At 40.1% G+C, this 18,687-nt stretch overlaps 1 protein-coding gene across 1 annotated transcript in view; it reads left to right on the top strand.

Annotated features, from left to right (window-relative positions):
- Nkain2 (sodium/potassium transporting ATPase interacting 2) overlaps nt 1–17,617 on the top strand; it is a 594,649-nt gene extending 577,032 nt beyond the window's left edge. The window contains exons 6-7 of the mRNA XM_059272973.1: nt 16,900–16,981; nt 17,593–17,617. Of these exons, the coding sequence (XP_059128956.1) occupies nt 16,900–16,981; nt 17,593–17,617 (107 nt within the window). The remainder of the gene's footprint in view (nt 1–16,899; nt 16,982–17,592) is intronic.
- Nucleotides 17,618–18,687: the final 1,070 nt, after the last annotated feature.

Genomic DNA, 18,687 nt, shown 5'->3' on the forward strand with positions numbered 1-18,687 from the left:
TTCTGTATGGTTTGAGCATATCTGCAGATATCCAGAACCATCAGGCTTGAATGTAACTCCTTGAGTGCAATCACTTACTATGCAGGGGCTGTACATGGAGATATATTCTGCCCTTAAAACATGACGCTTCATCTTGCTCGTAAATGAATAGAGGTTTGCTACAGAAAGCATAAAAAATACAGATACACCAAACAGCAAGAGGCAAGAATATCAAAATGGCCAGAACTGAGTCCTTGTCTTCAGTTAATGTTTTGACATATCATATCTTCACGGTTTTCATTCTGTCCTTTCTTCTTATCAGCTGCCCTCCGTTCTGTCTTGTCTTTCCTCCTTCCCACCCTTCCTTCCTTCTTTTCCTACCATCAGTCATCTGTCTTACTTCAAGTGTGGTTGTTCAGATCATGCTACACACTGTGCTTGGTAACCTGAGGTCTCTTGTTCTTTTAAATCACTCCTCAAACATAACCTCAGATGTGGCAACAAACAGTTCAGAAAAAGGTTCGGCGTACTGTGTGCCTGATTGATGGATGGAGTTGTGACGGGCGGAAAAATGGTCTGTTTTGTTTACAGAGAGTCGTACTCCAACAATACAGTGGAAGATACAGAGCTCATATATTGTCATTTGGTCACCTGTTTATAATGATTGCAGTCTCAGGGGCTTAAAGATTACCAGATGAAATAGCCTTATCTAAACCTGCCAACTTCCAATCAGCCCCAAACTCACCATTTTTCCTTATCTCTGAGCATCATCACATATTATTAAAGGCTAAAGGTCCGGACGTCGGATGCCATTCACATGTAGCTGTGCCCTGCAGAGTCCTAGTGGAGTCCCAGTGAGAGATGTCATCGTCCTCCCTTCCCACCCTCCCTACGCACTGACGCTTTGCATTTTGCGTAAAATCCTCTCATTCTGCCTGAGATTTCTTTCCAGTGATGATTTCTTCAAGCTTTGAAATGATAAGATAAATGCTGCCTAATTGCTCTAGTTCAACACCTAAATTTTATAAACCTCTAAAGATTAAATCACTCAACTCCCGTAATCCAGAGTATTGAAGCTGACTCTCCGGATAAAAGGATGTTGGGGTGCCGACAGTACCCAGGCACGTCTCATTTCCCGCTGTGTCCTAGCACCGAGCATATCCCCACCTGGAGGAAGACTCAGTATGCTTTTGAGAAATAAGGCGTTAACCATTAGGCTGTCGCCAAACATTTCTTGGGATATATGGAAGATGGCACAAAATGCGATACCTCCTTAGACTTCGGTTGATTCCAGGTGGTTGAAACGCTGGGCATACTAAAGCACCTTTTGTCACTTTCGAAACAAAAGGCAAAAGGGAGGAGGGCGGATTTTGCCATATGTAAAAATAAAAGATTGAGTATGTGATCAACACATGAGACAGACGAATACGCAGTGCCACCTATGAGTCACATGGGAGTTCCTTTCAGCAGCCGCTGCCTTGGTCTCTAGCAGTGACCCATGTCTCTTCACATTGCCTAGCTAGCGCAGGTCTCATCTCGAGCTCTTGCATTGCTCCCCCCTGTGGTCACTTCGGAGAACCGCACCAGCTCTGTTTCTGAATTTGGATTTTCAAATAAAAAGTGGGAAGCTGGTTCTTCAACAATCATTTCTTGTTTTCTCCCTTTTCTCATATTATCTACTCTGTGATGCTAGATGGCTTCTCATTCACACAAACACAGTATATCCGTCTTTATGTAAATCTAATCTTTCCGAGTCAAAAATGTGAGGGGAAAAGAAATGATTCATTTTCTATTGAGGCCCGGGTTTCTAAAGAATCAATATACAGGCAACAGCATTCAGATAAGCAGAGAAGATTTTTATCCTCGGCATACAAAGGAAGTATTTCATGCAGAAACTATTTCTGGCACCAGGAACTTAAATTAACTAGTAGGGGCAACGAACAGGGCGATTGTTTTAATCAGGCTCAACAGAAAAGAATTCCAGAGAATATGAATGGAAAGAGAAGTGTGATAGCATTAACAAAAAAAAAAAATCATTTGAAGAAAAAGAAATCTTCTATTTGATCATTTTTGCACCTTCCCATAGTGTGGACCCGGGTCCACCTGTGGTAAATGCTCTCTGTGCTTGTTACTTCACACAAATAATGGCATAGGAAAACTAGGAGCCAAGTTGCAAAAGAACAGGCTTTGTGGCACCAGGATTTTTAGATACATGTTCATAAAATAAAGTTGCTTGGATACTTTTATCCCAACTCCAAAGAACAAAATGGCGGCAAGACAGAGAGCTAGCTTAGGGGGAAAAAAAAAACCCTCTGGACCAGAGACGTCTTGACGGTTGTCTTCTCATGAAAGGCTGATGTCCGCTGCACCATATCCAGTTGGGCTTTGTTTTGGAAGTGGTGTGGAAGAGAGACAGGAGGGTGATCTTAGCCATCCCCTTCTTGACAGAAGAATTGAGATATACCAGATCTCTGAGGGCCCACTAACAGATATGTGAAATAAAAACAACGGAGCCGAGACGCCTTGCATGTGGGCCCTGAAAGAGGACCTTGTCACTGAGTGAGCTTGGAGGTAAGCCCTGGATCCCCCAGTGACATTTAAAGGCCTCTGGGGCAGAGAATGCTCTAGATGGCCTCCGCTACAATAGGTGAAAGAGAAACAAACCTGAAGCTCACAGGAGGTACAGTTTGTTTAAATAATAGAAAGTAATTAGGCTGAAGACAAAAATCAGTGATGGCATTTTATAATTCTGATTAATTTAAAGGTTAATTTCCTTTGGTGCAAAAATCTTATTTAAAACGTTTACCAGGAAAGGAAATTAGGATGTTACTATCAAGGGGTTTAGAGCACTTCTGGGAATCCATGTCTATTATCAATTGGAAATTAGGTTAGGTCTGTAGTTGGAATTTCAATTCAGTGTGTGTGTGTGTGTGTGTGTGTGTGTGTGTGTGTGTGTGTGTGTGGTGACTCAATCTCCAAACCAACTCGGTTGGTTGGGGCAGACAGTGTGAAATTTGCATTTGTTTGTTTATTTGTTTGTTTACGGGATTAATTATAAATGTTTCCAACAAAGGAGTCTAGTCTATACATGAACAATCGTGACACAAAAAGAAAATTGGATATGGCTTGCTGCCTCTGTAACTAATGAAGTTGATGGTGAAAGAATTCCCAAGAGCAGGTCTGCTAAGGAAGAGCACAGGTGCATATCCAACATCCCTGAGATAAAATGGATAGGAACAGTACTTCAGTGGGCTCCAAACCTGTCAATCCCACTCTCCTCTCCTGGGCCCTGAATTGTTCATCACTCTGTTTTCCCACTGAGAACTGTCAGGCCTCAGGTTCCAGCTGCTATAAGCAATCATCCTTCTATATCCATGGGAGATACCAGGATCCTCCATGGAATTGTAGATGCTGGAATCTCTTACATAATATGATACGGTGCTTGCAAATGACCTACACATAACTCTGGTATATTCTGAATCATCATGATAATACCTAACACAGTGTAGATGCCATATAAATAGTTGTTGCATTGTATTTTGAGGAAATATTGGCACTAAAAGTCTTCACATGTTCAGTATCGACATTATCTTTTTTTTCTAGAACTTTCAACCCATGTTTGCTTATATCTATGCATGTGGAATGTGTGTGTATGTGAGAGAAAGAGAGGCAGGAGATGCAGATGAATTCATCTTCCAAAAAAATTTGTTTAATAACATAATCATACTATCCAGCTAGAAATAACTAAATTATAGATTTACCCCTTTAATGTGTCCATCACTCCCATTGGTGTGCAAACCAATCCCAGAAATACAGAATTATGCAAAACTGTAGCACTATGAACAATATTGACAAACACATTCTTTAATTCCCTAACTTTACAGTAGCGAGAAGGGACACAGGAGATGTCTTGCTAGAAGTAGAATAAGCAAGGGAGGCGGAAGTGAGACCGGAGTCTGTGGTTCTCAGCACACTTCCCTCATCACTTCACTCTGGTACCCCAGAGAGCTTCTTTCTTTCAACGGCTATTTGTTGAGCAGCCCATCTGTGCACACTTCCAAGGAATGAAGCAAGAGACAAACTGATACCAACTTTACTTTCATGATGTCTACAGCCCAGGAGCCAATTCCCAGGAGAAAAGAGACTAATAATAAGTCAAGAGAACTCAGACAAGGAAAGCCGGGGTACCATGGAATACAGTTCAAAGAATCTCAAGTGGTAGAAGACAGGGCATTATTCCCCCAGGAAATGATACTCCAGCTGAAATTAGAAGGATAATTTACAGGGACACATACACAATTGAATGAAAATAGACATGTCTTTTGTTTTTTTTTTTTAAACCAGAAAACTACTTCAGCTAATTTTTAGGTCCATGTTGGCCAAAATTCTGCCATAATCAACATGTGAATAATTTTACATGTTTTCAATTAGCCTGAAGTAGCTAAATTGCTTTCAATGTGTCTACATATCAATAAGAATGTTGGGTAACCACTGGCTACTCTCTTTGCTGAAACCACTACTGTTGCCCTCACAAGACGAGAGTTTTGTGATTTTTCCTTTCTAGACCTTGCAAGATAATATGATTACACAAACATTACAAGGCACAAGGCAAGGAATATTTCTCTAATGGGTGATTATAGCATGCATATTTACATTTTATTTCTCTAAATATACATACATTAATGTGCCCACCATCCTAATTAGAACTGTTGCATTTAAATGGGTTGTGCATTCTAAATATATCCTGGATGTCAGCTAAGATATGCCAAATCATGTCTAACTAGCTCGTCTGTAACTTGCAATAACTGCTCCCTTCCATTTCTTTCTAAAAGGCATGTCATATGTAATTGAAAGCAATTCTAACAAGGGTGAACAAAACAAAGACTGCAGGATCCAGTCAATCTAAATGCTAACCAAGCCCAGGCACATGGAAGATGAAGTTGGTTTAGCCATGTCATCATAGTCTGTGTGCTTCTCCACATTTATGGAAAGCAGCAAAAATAACTGGAGTCATCATTTTCTGACACTTTAGTTTCTTCACTTTCTCCGCGCTTATCCAGGTGCCTGATCAAGCCTCCCTTCACCCTCCCTGCTCCATTCTTTGCACTCGGCAGGTTGCACTTGGAGCACCTTCGTTACCGTGGGAGAAAGCTTCCCTGAGATCACCGTTGCGAGACTCTCTACCTTGTGTAACTTCTCTTTCTCCTCATTTTCCTGGAGAAAACTTCCCTCACTCATGCTTCAGAGCTTTGCTGCTCCCTTTGACCCTCTTTCTTTATACCTTGCTTCTCATCCTCTGCCTCCAGGGAGGGCAAAGGCAGCATTGCTCTTACACGCACACTGGATGCCCATCCTCACCTGCCTTTTTTTTTTTTTTCACACTTGGATTTGCAGCATCCATGCCTGGGTAAATAGCAATGCAGTTTCTCCATTTCTAACCATGGGTGCTTGCCCATCACAGAGAAGAGGCACTAACGCTGGCTGCAAACGCATACTCCACATGCCTGGCTGGCCGCTCGCTGCTGCTCAACAGTGTCCTTCACCCTTCTGACAGTGGTGTGTCACAGTCTCCACAAGGCCTGCTCCTAATCTTTCCAGGCTCCCTAAGCCAAGTATTCAAACACAACTTGACTCTTTGGTCCCCTTCCCCAGACCCTCAACAACTCTGGCAGATATCCTATTGTATCCCTGAAGCCCTGCCCAAATCTGAAAGGAACTGGTAAGCTTCTCTTGGCAGAGTACTCCATCCTCCACCATTTGACCTGCTGCCCAATCCAAGATGCTTGGCTCTCACTGTCTGTGTTCTTGCCCACTTTCTCCTACACCCTTGCCAAATATGCACAGGCCATTAGTAAAATAGGATGGTCCCGGACTCCCCTAGTCCTTATTGATAACAGACAAGCTGATTTCTAAAAATATTCAAAATACAAAAACTGTCTTATGCAGACTGCAGCTTTGATAAATCTTCCTGCAGTCTGGCACACGAGCTATTTTTTAATTGTTATAAGACTGAAGAGTCTCCATAGACCAGCCTCTGCCCCCACCCAAGCTTATACTGATGATGTCCTTATTTATATCACTCTGTAGAAAACTCCAGTAAATTCAACTACAGGGTTTGCTTCTTTGAGCCTTATCCCCATCTATTCACGTGGCCTGGGACATTCTAAGTTTGTCAGGAAATAGTCTAAATATGCATTTAAAGTATAACCCCAATCACTCCCTTGTATAAATATTTTATTTAATAAAATAAAAATGGGATCTAACACCTATCTATTGTGTGTTTTTAAATCTTTTACACAGCTGAGAGATCTGATACTCTCAATCCTTCAAAGCTAAAATTGTTTAGATATCCCCAAAGGTATCAATAGTGGTACTTACATCTCGGGAGTAGCCAAAAGACATCAATGTAGACTTAAAGTCTACTTAACAGGAGGGAATTCATGTTTCATATTGTAAACCTAGCCAACCACCTATGCATGGTGAGGTCATGAATCCTAGAGGAATGCCACCTTCCTGAACCAGTTTAATCCATAACTGTATTCTGAATATTTATCTTCATACACACAGATACATGTAAATGTCACTCTTCATCGAAGAAACTACTTTTTGCAGCACATGTGAACAATTACAGAAAGTCACAACTAGTTAAAATGCAGAGAACCAACCCTAGTATAACCAACCCCAAACGATACATTTACAATACAGCTCCCACACCTAAGGTTCATGGAACATTCCAAAAGAGGAATAGGAGGACTATAAGAGCCAGAGACACAGGATGTCTGCTACAAGATGGTGTCTTCAGTATATAACAGGGAATCTGCATCCATGAAAACTCAACAGTGTGTGTGTGTGTGTGTGTGTGTGTGTGTGTGTGTGTGTGTGTTTAGCAATAATCATTTTAAAAGAAGAGACCATGAATTTGAGAGGGTGTCCATGGGAGAAGTTGATGGGGAAGAAGGGGTGGAAAGGCCTTGAGGTCAGTACTTAAATATGAAATTCTAAAAAAAAAAAAAAAATTAGTTATATTTTAAAAGGAAGAAGAAATTAAACTTCAGAGGAAATATGACTTGCTTAGAGATACCATACTGTAGATAACTACACACCCTCTGCCCAGATCTTATCCTCCAGATCACCCACTTTGGGCTATCCTTCAGCTTCCCTGGGTCATTTCAACTGGTGTCATTATTCATCCAAAGATACTGACAATGAACTTGTGGTCTCAACATTAAACCTTAAGACAGCCGGGCGGTGGTGGCGCAAGCCTTTAATCCCAGCACTCGGGAGGCAGAGGCAGAGGCAGGCAGATCTCTGTGAGTTTGAGACCAGCCTGGTGTACAGAGGGAGACCCAGGAAAGGCGCCAAAGCTACACAGAGAAACCCTGTCTCGAAAAAAAACAAACAAACAAACAAAAAAACCCACATAAGACAGTATTTTTTTTTCAAGACAGGATTTCTCTGTGTAACAGCACTAGCTGTCCCAGAACTCATTCTGTAGACCTGGCTGGCCTCGAACTCACAGAAATCCACCTGCCTCTGCCTCCTGCATGCTGAGATTAAAGGCATGCACCACCGCCTAACTCAAAATTTTCTCTATGGCAAGGACTCCCCTGGGGATTCAGCTCAGGCTGGTAGATTCAGTCGAGGCAGGTCCAGTCCCCTCCTCCCTTCACCCACGCTGAGCAAAGTGTCCCAGCATAGGCCCCAGGCTCCAAAAAGCCAGCTCATGCACTAAGGACAGGTCCCAGGGTGGGAATGGGACTTGGACTGGGGGGGCAGGAGAGGCGGCCGGGAGGAGGGAGGACAGGGGAATCCATGGCTGATATGTAAAATTAAATTAATTATAAAATTTAAAAAAAAAAAAACAGAAAGAGAACTGTTTAAAATATACAGAAGATTAATCAGAAATGGCCCAAATTTACATATTTGGAACCTAGTGCCCAATCCTGCAATGTTGGGTGGTGGGATCTAATGGGAAAACAAGATCATATGGGCACCACCCATTATATGGATCACCACCTCATGACTGGATGGGTGCAGCTGTGTAAAGGAATTTAAGGTCTAGGCTGTCTGTCTTGGGCTCTTCTGCACAGTATTTGTCTTCTTGGCAAGATTCAGCACAAATTTTGAAATTAGAGACCTCCTTGCCACTACCTTATTCTTATATTCTTTGGCTTTCAGAGCTGTGGAAAATAAATGTCCATTCTTTAAAAAAAAAAAAAATCTCTATGGTACTTGACTTCCTGAGAATTAGCAGAAATAGTCTAAAGAAAAAATAGTTAAGCATGTGCAAGTTGTATTTCATTTTTATTAGATATTTGGAAACAGAAGCTTCAAGTAGTTATTCAAACACCTTCTAGCTAAATCCCCATTTTATTTATTATGATAGTAAAGTTGTTCTTGCTTTTCATTTTTATTGTTTAGCATGTGACAAGGGCTTAGCATTTTAAGCTTCTGCTGCAACTAAGAAGGACGTGAAAAATAAGATCCCAAGACCCTAAGCAAATCCGCTTGACGAACAAAGGAAGGGAGAACCTGCTCTGAGTCAGTCCACAAGTTTCACGCCATTCAGCATGGGTACTTGCTAGCTGGAAGCTCTTCACAACATGACACTTTAGTGACCTTTCAGGCAACAGCAAGATCACGTGTCCTTACAGGGACTGTAGTTTCCTAATCAGAACTGAAGAAGGATTCAAAGTTCAAAATTCATTCAGGGATTTTAGCCTAGACAGCACACCTCAAGTTCATACAATCAGTTTGAGTTGCTGCCACCAAGGAGGTCTGAGTGGGAGGAAGGGGAGAGGCCCGTTCTTTTCATTTTGGCCTGTGGTTAATTGTGTTCTAAATTCCTTTTGTGCACCTGGATGTAAGAACCCTTGGAATTCATACCTGCAGAGATAACACTCGGTTTTCATAGGCCTACACGTATTCTTTAATGTCTTTCAACGTGCTCTCCTAAATATTTAGGCTTTGCTTTTGACAAGCTGCCTTTGCAGATTTCCTTTCATGGTTCTCTCCAGCTCTGTCTCCAGAAGAAAATATGTTGATTAGTGGCCTTGTCATTAATAACAGAGGGACGATTTTATGTGACAATACCTCACTGCCAACTTGTATTTTAAAAGGCAGTTTTAGTTTGCTGGACTAAGTGTTCATGATTTAATTCAAAGAAAAGGGAGGCTCACAATAGGGAATAGATTTTAGCAAAGAACATTTTTATTTTCCTGAATAATTTTTTTAATTCTGCTATGATTTGTGTTATTAAATTCTGGTTATTAAATTGATATGGTACTTTTCTAATTTAAAATAATTGCATCTCCCTCTACGTCCCTCCTACCATAGGTTGGTATATACAGACACACCCTCATTGCAGATAGGAAAACTAAAGCCACAGGAAAGGCCCCCAGAACTTGAAATAAAAGTCGTACTCCTAGAAGGTCGTTGGAGAGGATGGATGTGCTGGCATCTCTGCTGTAGGGAAAGGTGCATGGGCATGCCAATGTTCACATTCATTGAATTTTGTGTATTAATTACGTAGGGATTTTGCATACTTTTTGTCTTCCAGGCACCAAACACAAATTCACCTAATGCTAAAGGTTAGACACGTTCAAATTTTATTTTGGCACCTTCTGTCCAGTTCTGCGCCTCACCTCTGGGTCCTGTGGATGTTCAGTAAGAATAATGTTTTTCCCACCAATTGTCAATAAATGAAACACTAGGGTAGCATCCAGTAGCAGATGGTCCTCTGACATGCCACGTTGACACTAAAGCATGCCTGGACGACATCCTTCTTTCTCTCATGCCTCTTAGCCAAAGAAGATGAAGTGGCAGCCTCTTCCTGATGGAATCTACAAAATTTATTTTGTTTGTATCTAAAAGATGTTCTCTTTATTATTGTTCAAGGCCTGGTGGAGGGGAAGATAAAAGCACTCGGTCAACTATTACTTGAAATTTTGCTATCATCTTCCACGTTCTGATCAATCGCCTGATTTTCCTTTGTAACCTAAAGTGTGTACAGTCTGTCCAGTAAATATGAATTGAGTGTCTTCCACAAGCCAAATGCTATTGTGTGTGTTTTTAAGCTACTGTAGTAAAAAGCACAGGACAGTAAATCTCATACAACTTACATTACAGTGGTAGAGACAATCACAAAGAAACCAGTAGATTCATACTACGTCAGGTGGTGATAGTTACAATGAAGCAAAGAGAAGCTGAATGAGGAGACAGAAATCCATCACTCCAAGCTCCTGCTTTACAATGGTAGCTGCATTTCCCTTTTCCTGCACCTGACATTTGGCTGTATCCCTTTTAATTTAAATACAATATTTCATAAAGGAAGCCAGCCACTAACTCCCTAGTGATATTTGCTTTGGTTCTGTGGAAACACAGCCATGTCGCACTAGTCAACAGATCCCCCCTCCCATTCCAACACCTACTACAGCCTGTGTTTCCTACCTCTTTGTCAATTTCTCTTGCATCCAATGACATCTTTCCCTCCCCACGGACCTAATTCTGCTTCTGACCTCAGTAATTCTTCTGTCTGCCTTTCATATTTTTGTATTGAGGATTGAAATAACATAGACAATATGCCAAGTCGCTATAAAGAAAGCATCTCATTACACTTTGAAAACCCTCACTATAATCAGAATCATACAAGACACCACTGAGAACAAGGACAACTCTGGGCAGAAAGGGCTGCTTGGGTGCTTATTTGGTGTCCTGCAAAAGTTTTCAGACGCCAAGCGCAGGACCCAAACCTTGAGCGCTGTTGCCCATCACCTTGAATATATTACAGAAAACAGTGACACTTCATTAACAAGTCACTGGTAAATACTAGCAAAATAGTCTCCAAGTCAGTTCCTGTTGACACCAGAATCTTCCTAGATTGTTAGATCGGAGACAGGAAGGAGATGAAAGCGGTTTTCCAAAAGGGACAGAATAAAGGTTCTGGAAAAAGAATAATAAGAGAGACATCTGCAGCTAGTCAATAACTTAAGGGACTCAAAATTTTGTTTAATGAATGATATAAAAGGAAAACAAAAGGCTGGACGTTTTAGCTTGAATACAAGATGTAATTTGGTCCCTTTGATCACTTTTGGAAACCTTAAAGGGATTTACTAGGTAGGAATGAATGAGGAACAGTCCTCAGGTTCCAGTGTATGGAGGAAGAAAACAGAATGCCCCACTTCTAACACCACCCTCAGCTGGTCATTGCCTCAAGCAAAAACTTGGCTTTATTTTTAAAGATAACTGTTACTACTCCCCTGACAGTAATATCATAAAGATAAATGACAAAAATGAGAAGGTCTGAGCAGCTACTCAGCAGTTTGAAATTGTCAAGAACTTGTTTTACTTTTTCTTTCAAGAACTGAGGAGATTTCTCATTGATAAAAGGTCATGTTTTTCTAAAAAATAAATATAAATGAAAAATACAGAGATAAATTATGACCCAAATGGTTAGCTACTGTCTCAATTACATGGAAAAGATGGGTTAGATATTTCATAATCCCATCATTCAGGCAAGTTTCAGATAATGCATTAGCTCCTATATGCTATTTGTTCAATATAATTGTTATAGTCCAGGAGAGAAAGTTACAGACCACAACACATATGAAGCCAAATTAGAGTCGGCCACCCAGAGTAGGCTAACACTATAGAAAGACTATTAACCGCCGGGCGGTGGTGGCGCACGCCTTTAATCCCAGCACTCGGGAGGCAGAGCCAGGCGGATCTCTGTGAGTTCGAGGCCAGCCTGGGCTACCAAGTGAGTTCCAGGAAAGGCGCAAAGCTACACAGAGAAACCCTGTCTCGAAAAACAAAAAAAAATAAAAATAAATAAAAAAAAAGAAAGACTATTAACCCTGAAGCTCAGGGTGCAGCACTTATAAAGGCAAAAGCCACAATGGCATCATTGTCAGATATAGGGGAGGAGAACCTGGTAACATTGATTTGGGGTATACATTTAAGTATATATTTTTGGTTGTGCATTTCGGCCATGCATATGTTGCCAAGGTCAATGAGACTGTTCGGTGGATAAGAGTTGAAAAGCACATGAGCAGACACAAAATGGATCAGGCTAAGATCAGGACAAGATAGTGTTACTTTGGTCACTCAAGCGATTATATAAAAGAAATTTAAAATAGACCAATGTGCCATTAAGATACATTTTTTCTAATTTCGTCTAATTTATTTTTCATTGTTTTTATTTTAAGGTTATAATATAATTGCATCATTTCTCCCACTTTACTCTCTCCAAATATTCTCATCTACCCAACCCCCTTACTCTTTTTCAAATTCATGGCATCTTTTTCTTTAATGGTTGTTACTGATATACATAGATAGGTAGGTAGGTAGGTAGATAGATAGATAGATAGATAGATAGATGGATGGATGGATGGATGATAGTTAAATTCCTAAATACGTAAATACAACCTGCTCAGTTTGTATAATGTTACAGTACACATATTATTCAGCCAATACAAATGGCTGACCATTTGGTATTGGATAACCATCAGTGTGCTCTTCCCTGGGAAAGACTATTTCTCCCAGTCTCAGCAGTCCTTAGTTGCTTGTAGTTCTTTGTCTAGGGCTGAGCCCTGTGATCTTTGGCCCTTCAGTGTTAGACTATCCATTGCTATTGTCCTCACTAGGGTTCTGTTTAGACAGCCACGTTGATGAGACTTTATAAATAACGCTCTGACATTCCTAAGATACACAATCTCATACCAAATTCCCTGTTCCTCTGGCCTTTTTAAAGTTCAAGTAATCCACAAGTAGTTCAGCTTTTTCAGTTGAATTCAATCTTTTATTTCTGCTCTCTTTATATGTGGCATCCCAAAGACACCCATGGTTCAAAGAATTATCAGATTTACCTCCTACACCAACAACCATAATCTTAACTGTATGCTCCACTAGGTCCATTTGATTCCTGCTCCTTCTCAGATCATGTAGAGAATCATCTAAACACTTAATGAGAATAAATACAGCCAGAAATTGACCACACACAACTTCCTAGACTGTTGGGCTTTGGCATGTACTTCAAACAATAAACAGTGTCAAACATGCCCTCCACTTCTGGTGTAAGTTTGCTTCCTCATGTGTGAAACGATAAAAGTCCATATAAATTACATACAGAGTTTTTTTTCTTTTCTCATAGATAACTAATGTTGGAACCAATACCATGCCCCATGTCTACCTTCAGGATCACAATCATCAGAAGAACTGCTTTGACTCCTTTAGAGCTTTAGGGTTACCTTTCTCAATACCATTATTGTAAGCTAACCCCATCTACCCATCCACTCCCAACATACTGATTATGTATAATGAAGAGCAAGCTCCAGGCTACTCAGGCTGCCTTCATAGCACAATCTCGGGTCACACCTTCATTCCCTTCTGATCCTTCCCTAAGTCTTGAGGTCTAAATCACCCCTACTTAAGTGGTAACCTCTGTTTTCAGATCTAATTCTGTCTTTCAGACTTGAAATTTTATCTTGGTTTCTTCAGGCTATCTATCCTTTAGTTCATTCCAAAATCTTTGACTCATGCTTCCCATGTGGTTTTTTTTCACGTCATCCATCGTAAAGCCTTGAAAACAATGAAATAGCTCAAAGCAGCATTAACAATCTCAACAAGCCTGGGTCTTGATTTCGGTGAAGACCTTTCTTCTTACTCCTGCCTTGGTCTTGAACGACTCTAGAGCCCTCCATTCTCTGATACTGTGGAGGAAACCATCCTAGGGAAAGGGAGCCTCAGAGCAACGACGTCTAACCACGTCAGTGCATCTCGGGAAACTAGTTCTTTAAGAAGTATCCTTGGTAGCAAGAGTCCACGTGCATAAAAGGGAATTTAGACACTGAGTCTCCTTCTCAAATGAAAACTTCTCAAACTTTAAATATGGCTGTCAACTATTGCTCATCCCGGTATTGTCTGTATTATAGATAATACAGAAATATAGGCAATTTAGAAGGTGAAAGTGCTTCACTCTGTTTTTATTACTCTTCCATAAAATACTTGATTTGGTTTGAAAGGTGTCTCAAATTTAGAATTTGTCATTTGGAGAGTCTGCAAAGTCACACTGGAGTCCCTGACCTTCTAACATTGTGCTCTCTCTGTTTCATTACATCATTCCACTCTTAATGAGAAAAGAGAATCTGCTTCAAACTGGAATACTAAAGTGAAATCCACTGCCATGCTATAGACACACACACACACACACACACACACACACACACACACACACACACAAATGAACAATAAAACAGGGTGGGGGGGAGATAATCCAGTCAGTGAAGTATCTGGCCAGCAAACATAAAGTCCTGATTCTGCACCCCAGCACCCATGTTAAAAAGCCAGGGAGCAAAAAAAAAAAAAAAAAAAACAAATAAATGTGGTAGTATACACTCCTGTCTCAGTGCTGGGGTAGGAGAGGGGGAGGGGAGAGACAAATGGATCCCTAGGGTTCAATGCTGGATAGCTTAGCTGAATCAGCAAGTTTCAAGCAAAACTAAGAAACCCTGTCTCAAAAACCAAGGTGGAAAATGAACCAAGGGAAACTCCAAATCTGTTTACACACATGTGCACATATTTACATGTGCACCTGCACAAACATGTGAGCCAGTTTACACACACAATTGGAAAATACATAGAAGGAACTCAAAGTGAATGAAGTCAGTCGGAAAGTGCTGTATGAGGAGGGGCAGGACAACACACTAGGTAAAGCGCTGCCACAGGAGCCTGGTAACAGGAGCCCCATCCCTGGAGCCCACAAAGTGGAAGGAGAGAACCAACTCCGTAAAGCTGTCCTCTGACCTCTCTATGTGCACAGTGATGTGCAGATGAGCACACACACACACACATAAAATATTGATTCTATGATATTTTGCAAAACAGGAAAATTATCGAGACACAAAAAGATCAGTTGCCACAGGAGCTAGGAAATAAGGATATTATATGGAGCACAGGGACATTTTTACACAATGGGGCTATTTTTTATACTATACTGCCAGATGCATGCCATATATATTTGTCAAGACCCATATACTTTACAAGACCAAGAGTGAACCCTAGAGGAAGCTATTAACTTCTGGTGATAGTGATGTAGTGATGCAGGTTAATCAATTGTAACTCATGTACAGCTCTGATGGGGAATATTAATATTGGGAGAAGGTATGTATGTGAATATGACAAAAAGAGGAATATAAGTAGTTGTACACCTTTTGCTAAGTTTTGCTGCGAGCCAAATATCACACTAAAGAATAGCATTTTTTGTGAGAGGAAGATTTCCTGTTGCATAGCCCTTATAGACTTAATGTTAGCTCACTCTTTGCTGGATGGACTTCCTATCTGTACTACTCTAGGGTGTGAACAAGAGAACCAAAGGAAGACAACGTAAGCCAATAGAATAAGCTACGAGAAAAACCAAAGTCTCTGGATGAATCCTAATCTGGTCTCTATTTTCCTGTAATCTCTTTTGTAGGCATTTTATAGTTTTTGTCTTCTATCTCATGGCACGACCCCAATCCATGTGCTTGAAAAAGAGAGAGCAAAGTGCAGCTTTTTCACAGAACTCGACTACCTTCCCTGATTTTGTTGTTGTTTGCTTGTTTGTTTGTTTCGCCAAAGCTTAGTGTTACAACATAAGCAGTTGTTAAGCTTTAATCCCAGCACTTGGGAGGCAGAGGCAGGCAAATCCCTGAGTTCGAGGTGAGTCTGTTCTATAGAGTAAGTTCTAGGTCAGGCAGGGTTACACAGAGAAACCCTGTATCAAAATAAAAATAATAATAATAATAACCTGAAGGTTCTTATTAATAATAACTCAAACAAGAATGGGATAGTGATGGAATCATCTGTGTTCTTTGGTGTCAGAGACCAGCTGAGCTAGGGATACCTCAAGACTGAGCTGATTCAACAGCTAGGGTCTGAAATCAGGTAGAGGCATTTTTCTCTCACGTATCTGGAAGTGAACAGCAGCTATGGGCTAGGACCTCTACTAAACAGTGCGTTAAATATGTGGGTGCTCATGGTTTTCTCTATGTGGATTAGCTTGGGCTTCCTCACAGTATGGGGGCTTGTCTCAAGAGAGAGCCTGCCAAAGGAAAAAAAGAAGAAAATAAATGAGCCTCAATGAGCTAGCTCTAAAATAACATAGCATCCTTGCTGCCAGACTCAAACCTGCCCCAACACCTCTACCCGTGTTTGAGAAGAAATGACAAAGATCAAAAACATGGCATGGGAAGAGGGCCAGTGTTACTTTGTAAGAACATGTGGAATAGGCAATGTTCTTGCTGCATTTTGGAAAATACCATTTGCCATAGTAATTCTTGCTGTATCTTACTGAATTTTTCACTTGACATCCAGATATGCAGTGCATTTGAGTGATTGGTTAGACCTTGTTCCACGTCTAACTTCTTATTGTTTTTGATTGTAAAACATATGATGGGATGGCAAGCATAGCGATGTTGTGTTACATGATCTTCAACTTCAGTACTCTGTACTTGATCATCAGAATACATAATATTGATAGTAGTGTTGCAACTCTGGACAGATACATTGAACTGATTATGATTGTTGTTGTGTTATAACATTTGTAATGTGTTCTCCCATACTCCTCCACATTAACCAAAAATTCATAGTCCATCTTTAATGTGCAAGAGAAGTTTAATTAGTCCAATTATGTCTTTGTTACTTAAGAAATGTACAAAACTCATCTCCAAAGTATAAAGAATATTGTAAAGCAGTAATTAAATCTCATAGCTAAGGAAAGAAAATCACTACCTTGAAGAAACTATTTTTTCTGCTCTTTCATCATTGGTTAATTTAGTTTATTTGATTATTTTAATGTTTACGTTAGTAATTTGTGAGGACCTTGAGCACTCATTTCTATATCTCCTGAAAAGTGAACTAACAAATGTAATTGTCCCTTTTCAGTTGACTTCATAGGTGGCTTTGACTCTTATGGATATCAAGGACCTCAGAAGACATCTCATTTACAACTACAACCAATGTACATGTAAGTACTCTACTTGGAAGGTATTGGGGGGGGGTATGAAAAGATAATCAAGTAAATATATCATGGCACAAAAAATGCATGCAGCTTTCCTCTGGTTGTATATTTCCATTTTCTACTATTAATATTGTTTGGACTAGGATGATTCTAAAACATTTTCTTTGTGTTTAAAAAAATGACATCAAAAAGGCCATCTTTAAGGTTTTCTTTAGTCTTATGTAAGTATCATCTAAATGGCTCAAAAGCCTCCAATATACAGCAATTCTTTGAATTACCTAAAATGTGTGTATTTTGAAAATATCCTAACTGTATAGGCAGTTATATGCAACTATATAACACTCTCTGGCTTCCTCAGTACAGTCCCAACTGATGCTGACTGTGTTCATAGCGTTGTTATCAGCCCTCCATAATAATCTTGAGTGTTCATTTAGATGATAAATGCTAGTTCACCGTAGTGATGGATACATCTTCCAAAAACTCAAACTCTGAGCCATACTTTATCAGCATGAAAGTCAACATGAAACCGGAACATGAGAACTGAAACTGATCAAACCCTTAACTGTAGCACTCAAGAGCACAGACAATCAGAGCCTGATTTTTATATCTGTGTTTAGGCAAATTCCCTTGGATAACAACTGATAGCAAATTCTATATCTCAGCATCAAGTGATATGCTGAATTGCAAGAGAAGATCAAAATAGAAAGTAAGCTTCCAATTCATTTTAAAATGTGAACTTCTCTTTGAAGATATGTGTTTGTTGTCGTTGTCCTCCGCCATTAAGTCATCTGCCTTTTGATACCTCCAGCATGTAGGATAATGAATGGAGTTTGGGGGTACTTCTGCTCCAAACAGATGAGTCTTTAGACATGTCTCCTAAGTTTCTCTTTTAAAAGAGCATGATGGATACATTGTGCCTGCCTTTTTCTATGTGTCCCTTGTAGTCTTCTGCAAGTGTTCCAACAGCACCACTCATAAAAACAGATGACATCTGTTCAGAAGTCAAGCAATACCACAAGCCATTCAAAGCATTACCTCTCTACACAGTAGATCACACATCCTTCCTTTACATCCAAAACCACTGCCTAGTTCAAGCATCCATGATCCACTGTTGAGTTTGCCAGTTTCATTATTTCAGAACTTTTGTCCCATCCTATGCATGGCTGCCAAATTAGTGTTTCTAATTCCTAATTCCTCACTGATGCCTTCCCCTTCCTTTCCAAAAGTTAACAGTGGTTCTCTGAGCTCCTGACCATAGCCTTGCAGGAGTATGTTGATCTGGACACAACGTTTTATTGAAATATTCTCTCTTCCACTCTTAATAACTTTTGTGCCCCCACTATAAGCAAGGGATGTTAAATGTTGCTAGGAAGACACAATGCTGGGGTAGAAATTACTAAACTTTTTCATTTGTTAGGAGCATAAATGCTCTGGAAGCTTCTCTCAGCCACTTTTTTCCCAACAAAACTGGAACATTTGTGTTCTCCCGACAATGATACGTGTTTTTCCACTCCCCACGTTTTTTCCTTGTACAAGTGTATTGTAATCAAACATATTGTTTCCAATCAAGCTATTCTAATTCTAATGTTAATATTTAAACAAGAATTTTAAAATGATTACCTTTGTTAAGGATTAAATTCCCTAAGAACAAAACTTGCCCTAATTTTCTTAAATAGAAAACTTTGCCTGCCAAATAAACATAATCAGATATC

The sequence above is a fragment of the Peromyscus eremicus genome, chromosome 8b (genome assembly GCF_949786415.1).
Source record: "Peromyscus eremicus chromosome 8b, PerEre_H2_v1, whole genome shotgun sequence".
NCBI lineage: Eukaryota > Metazoa > Chordata > Mammalia > Rodentia > Cricetidae > Peromyscus > Peromyscus eremicus.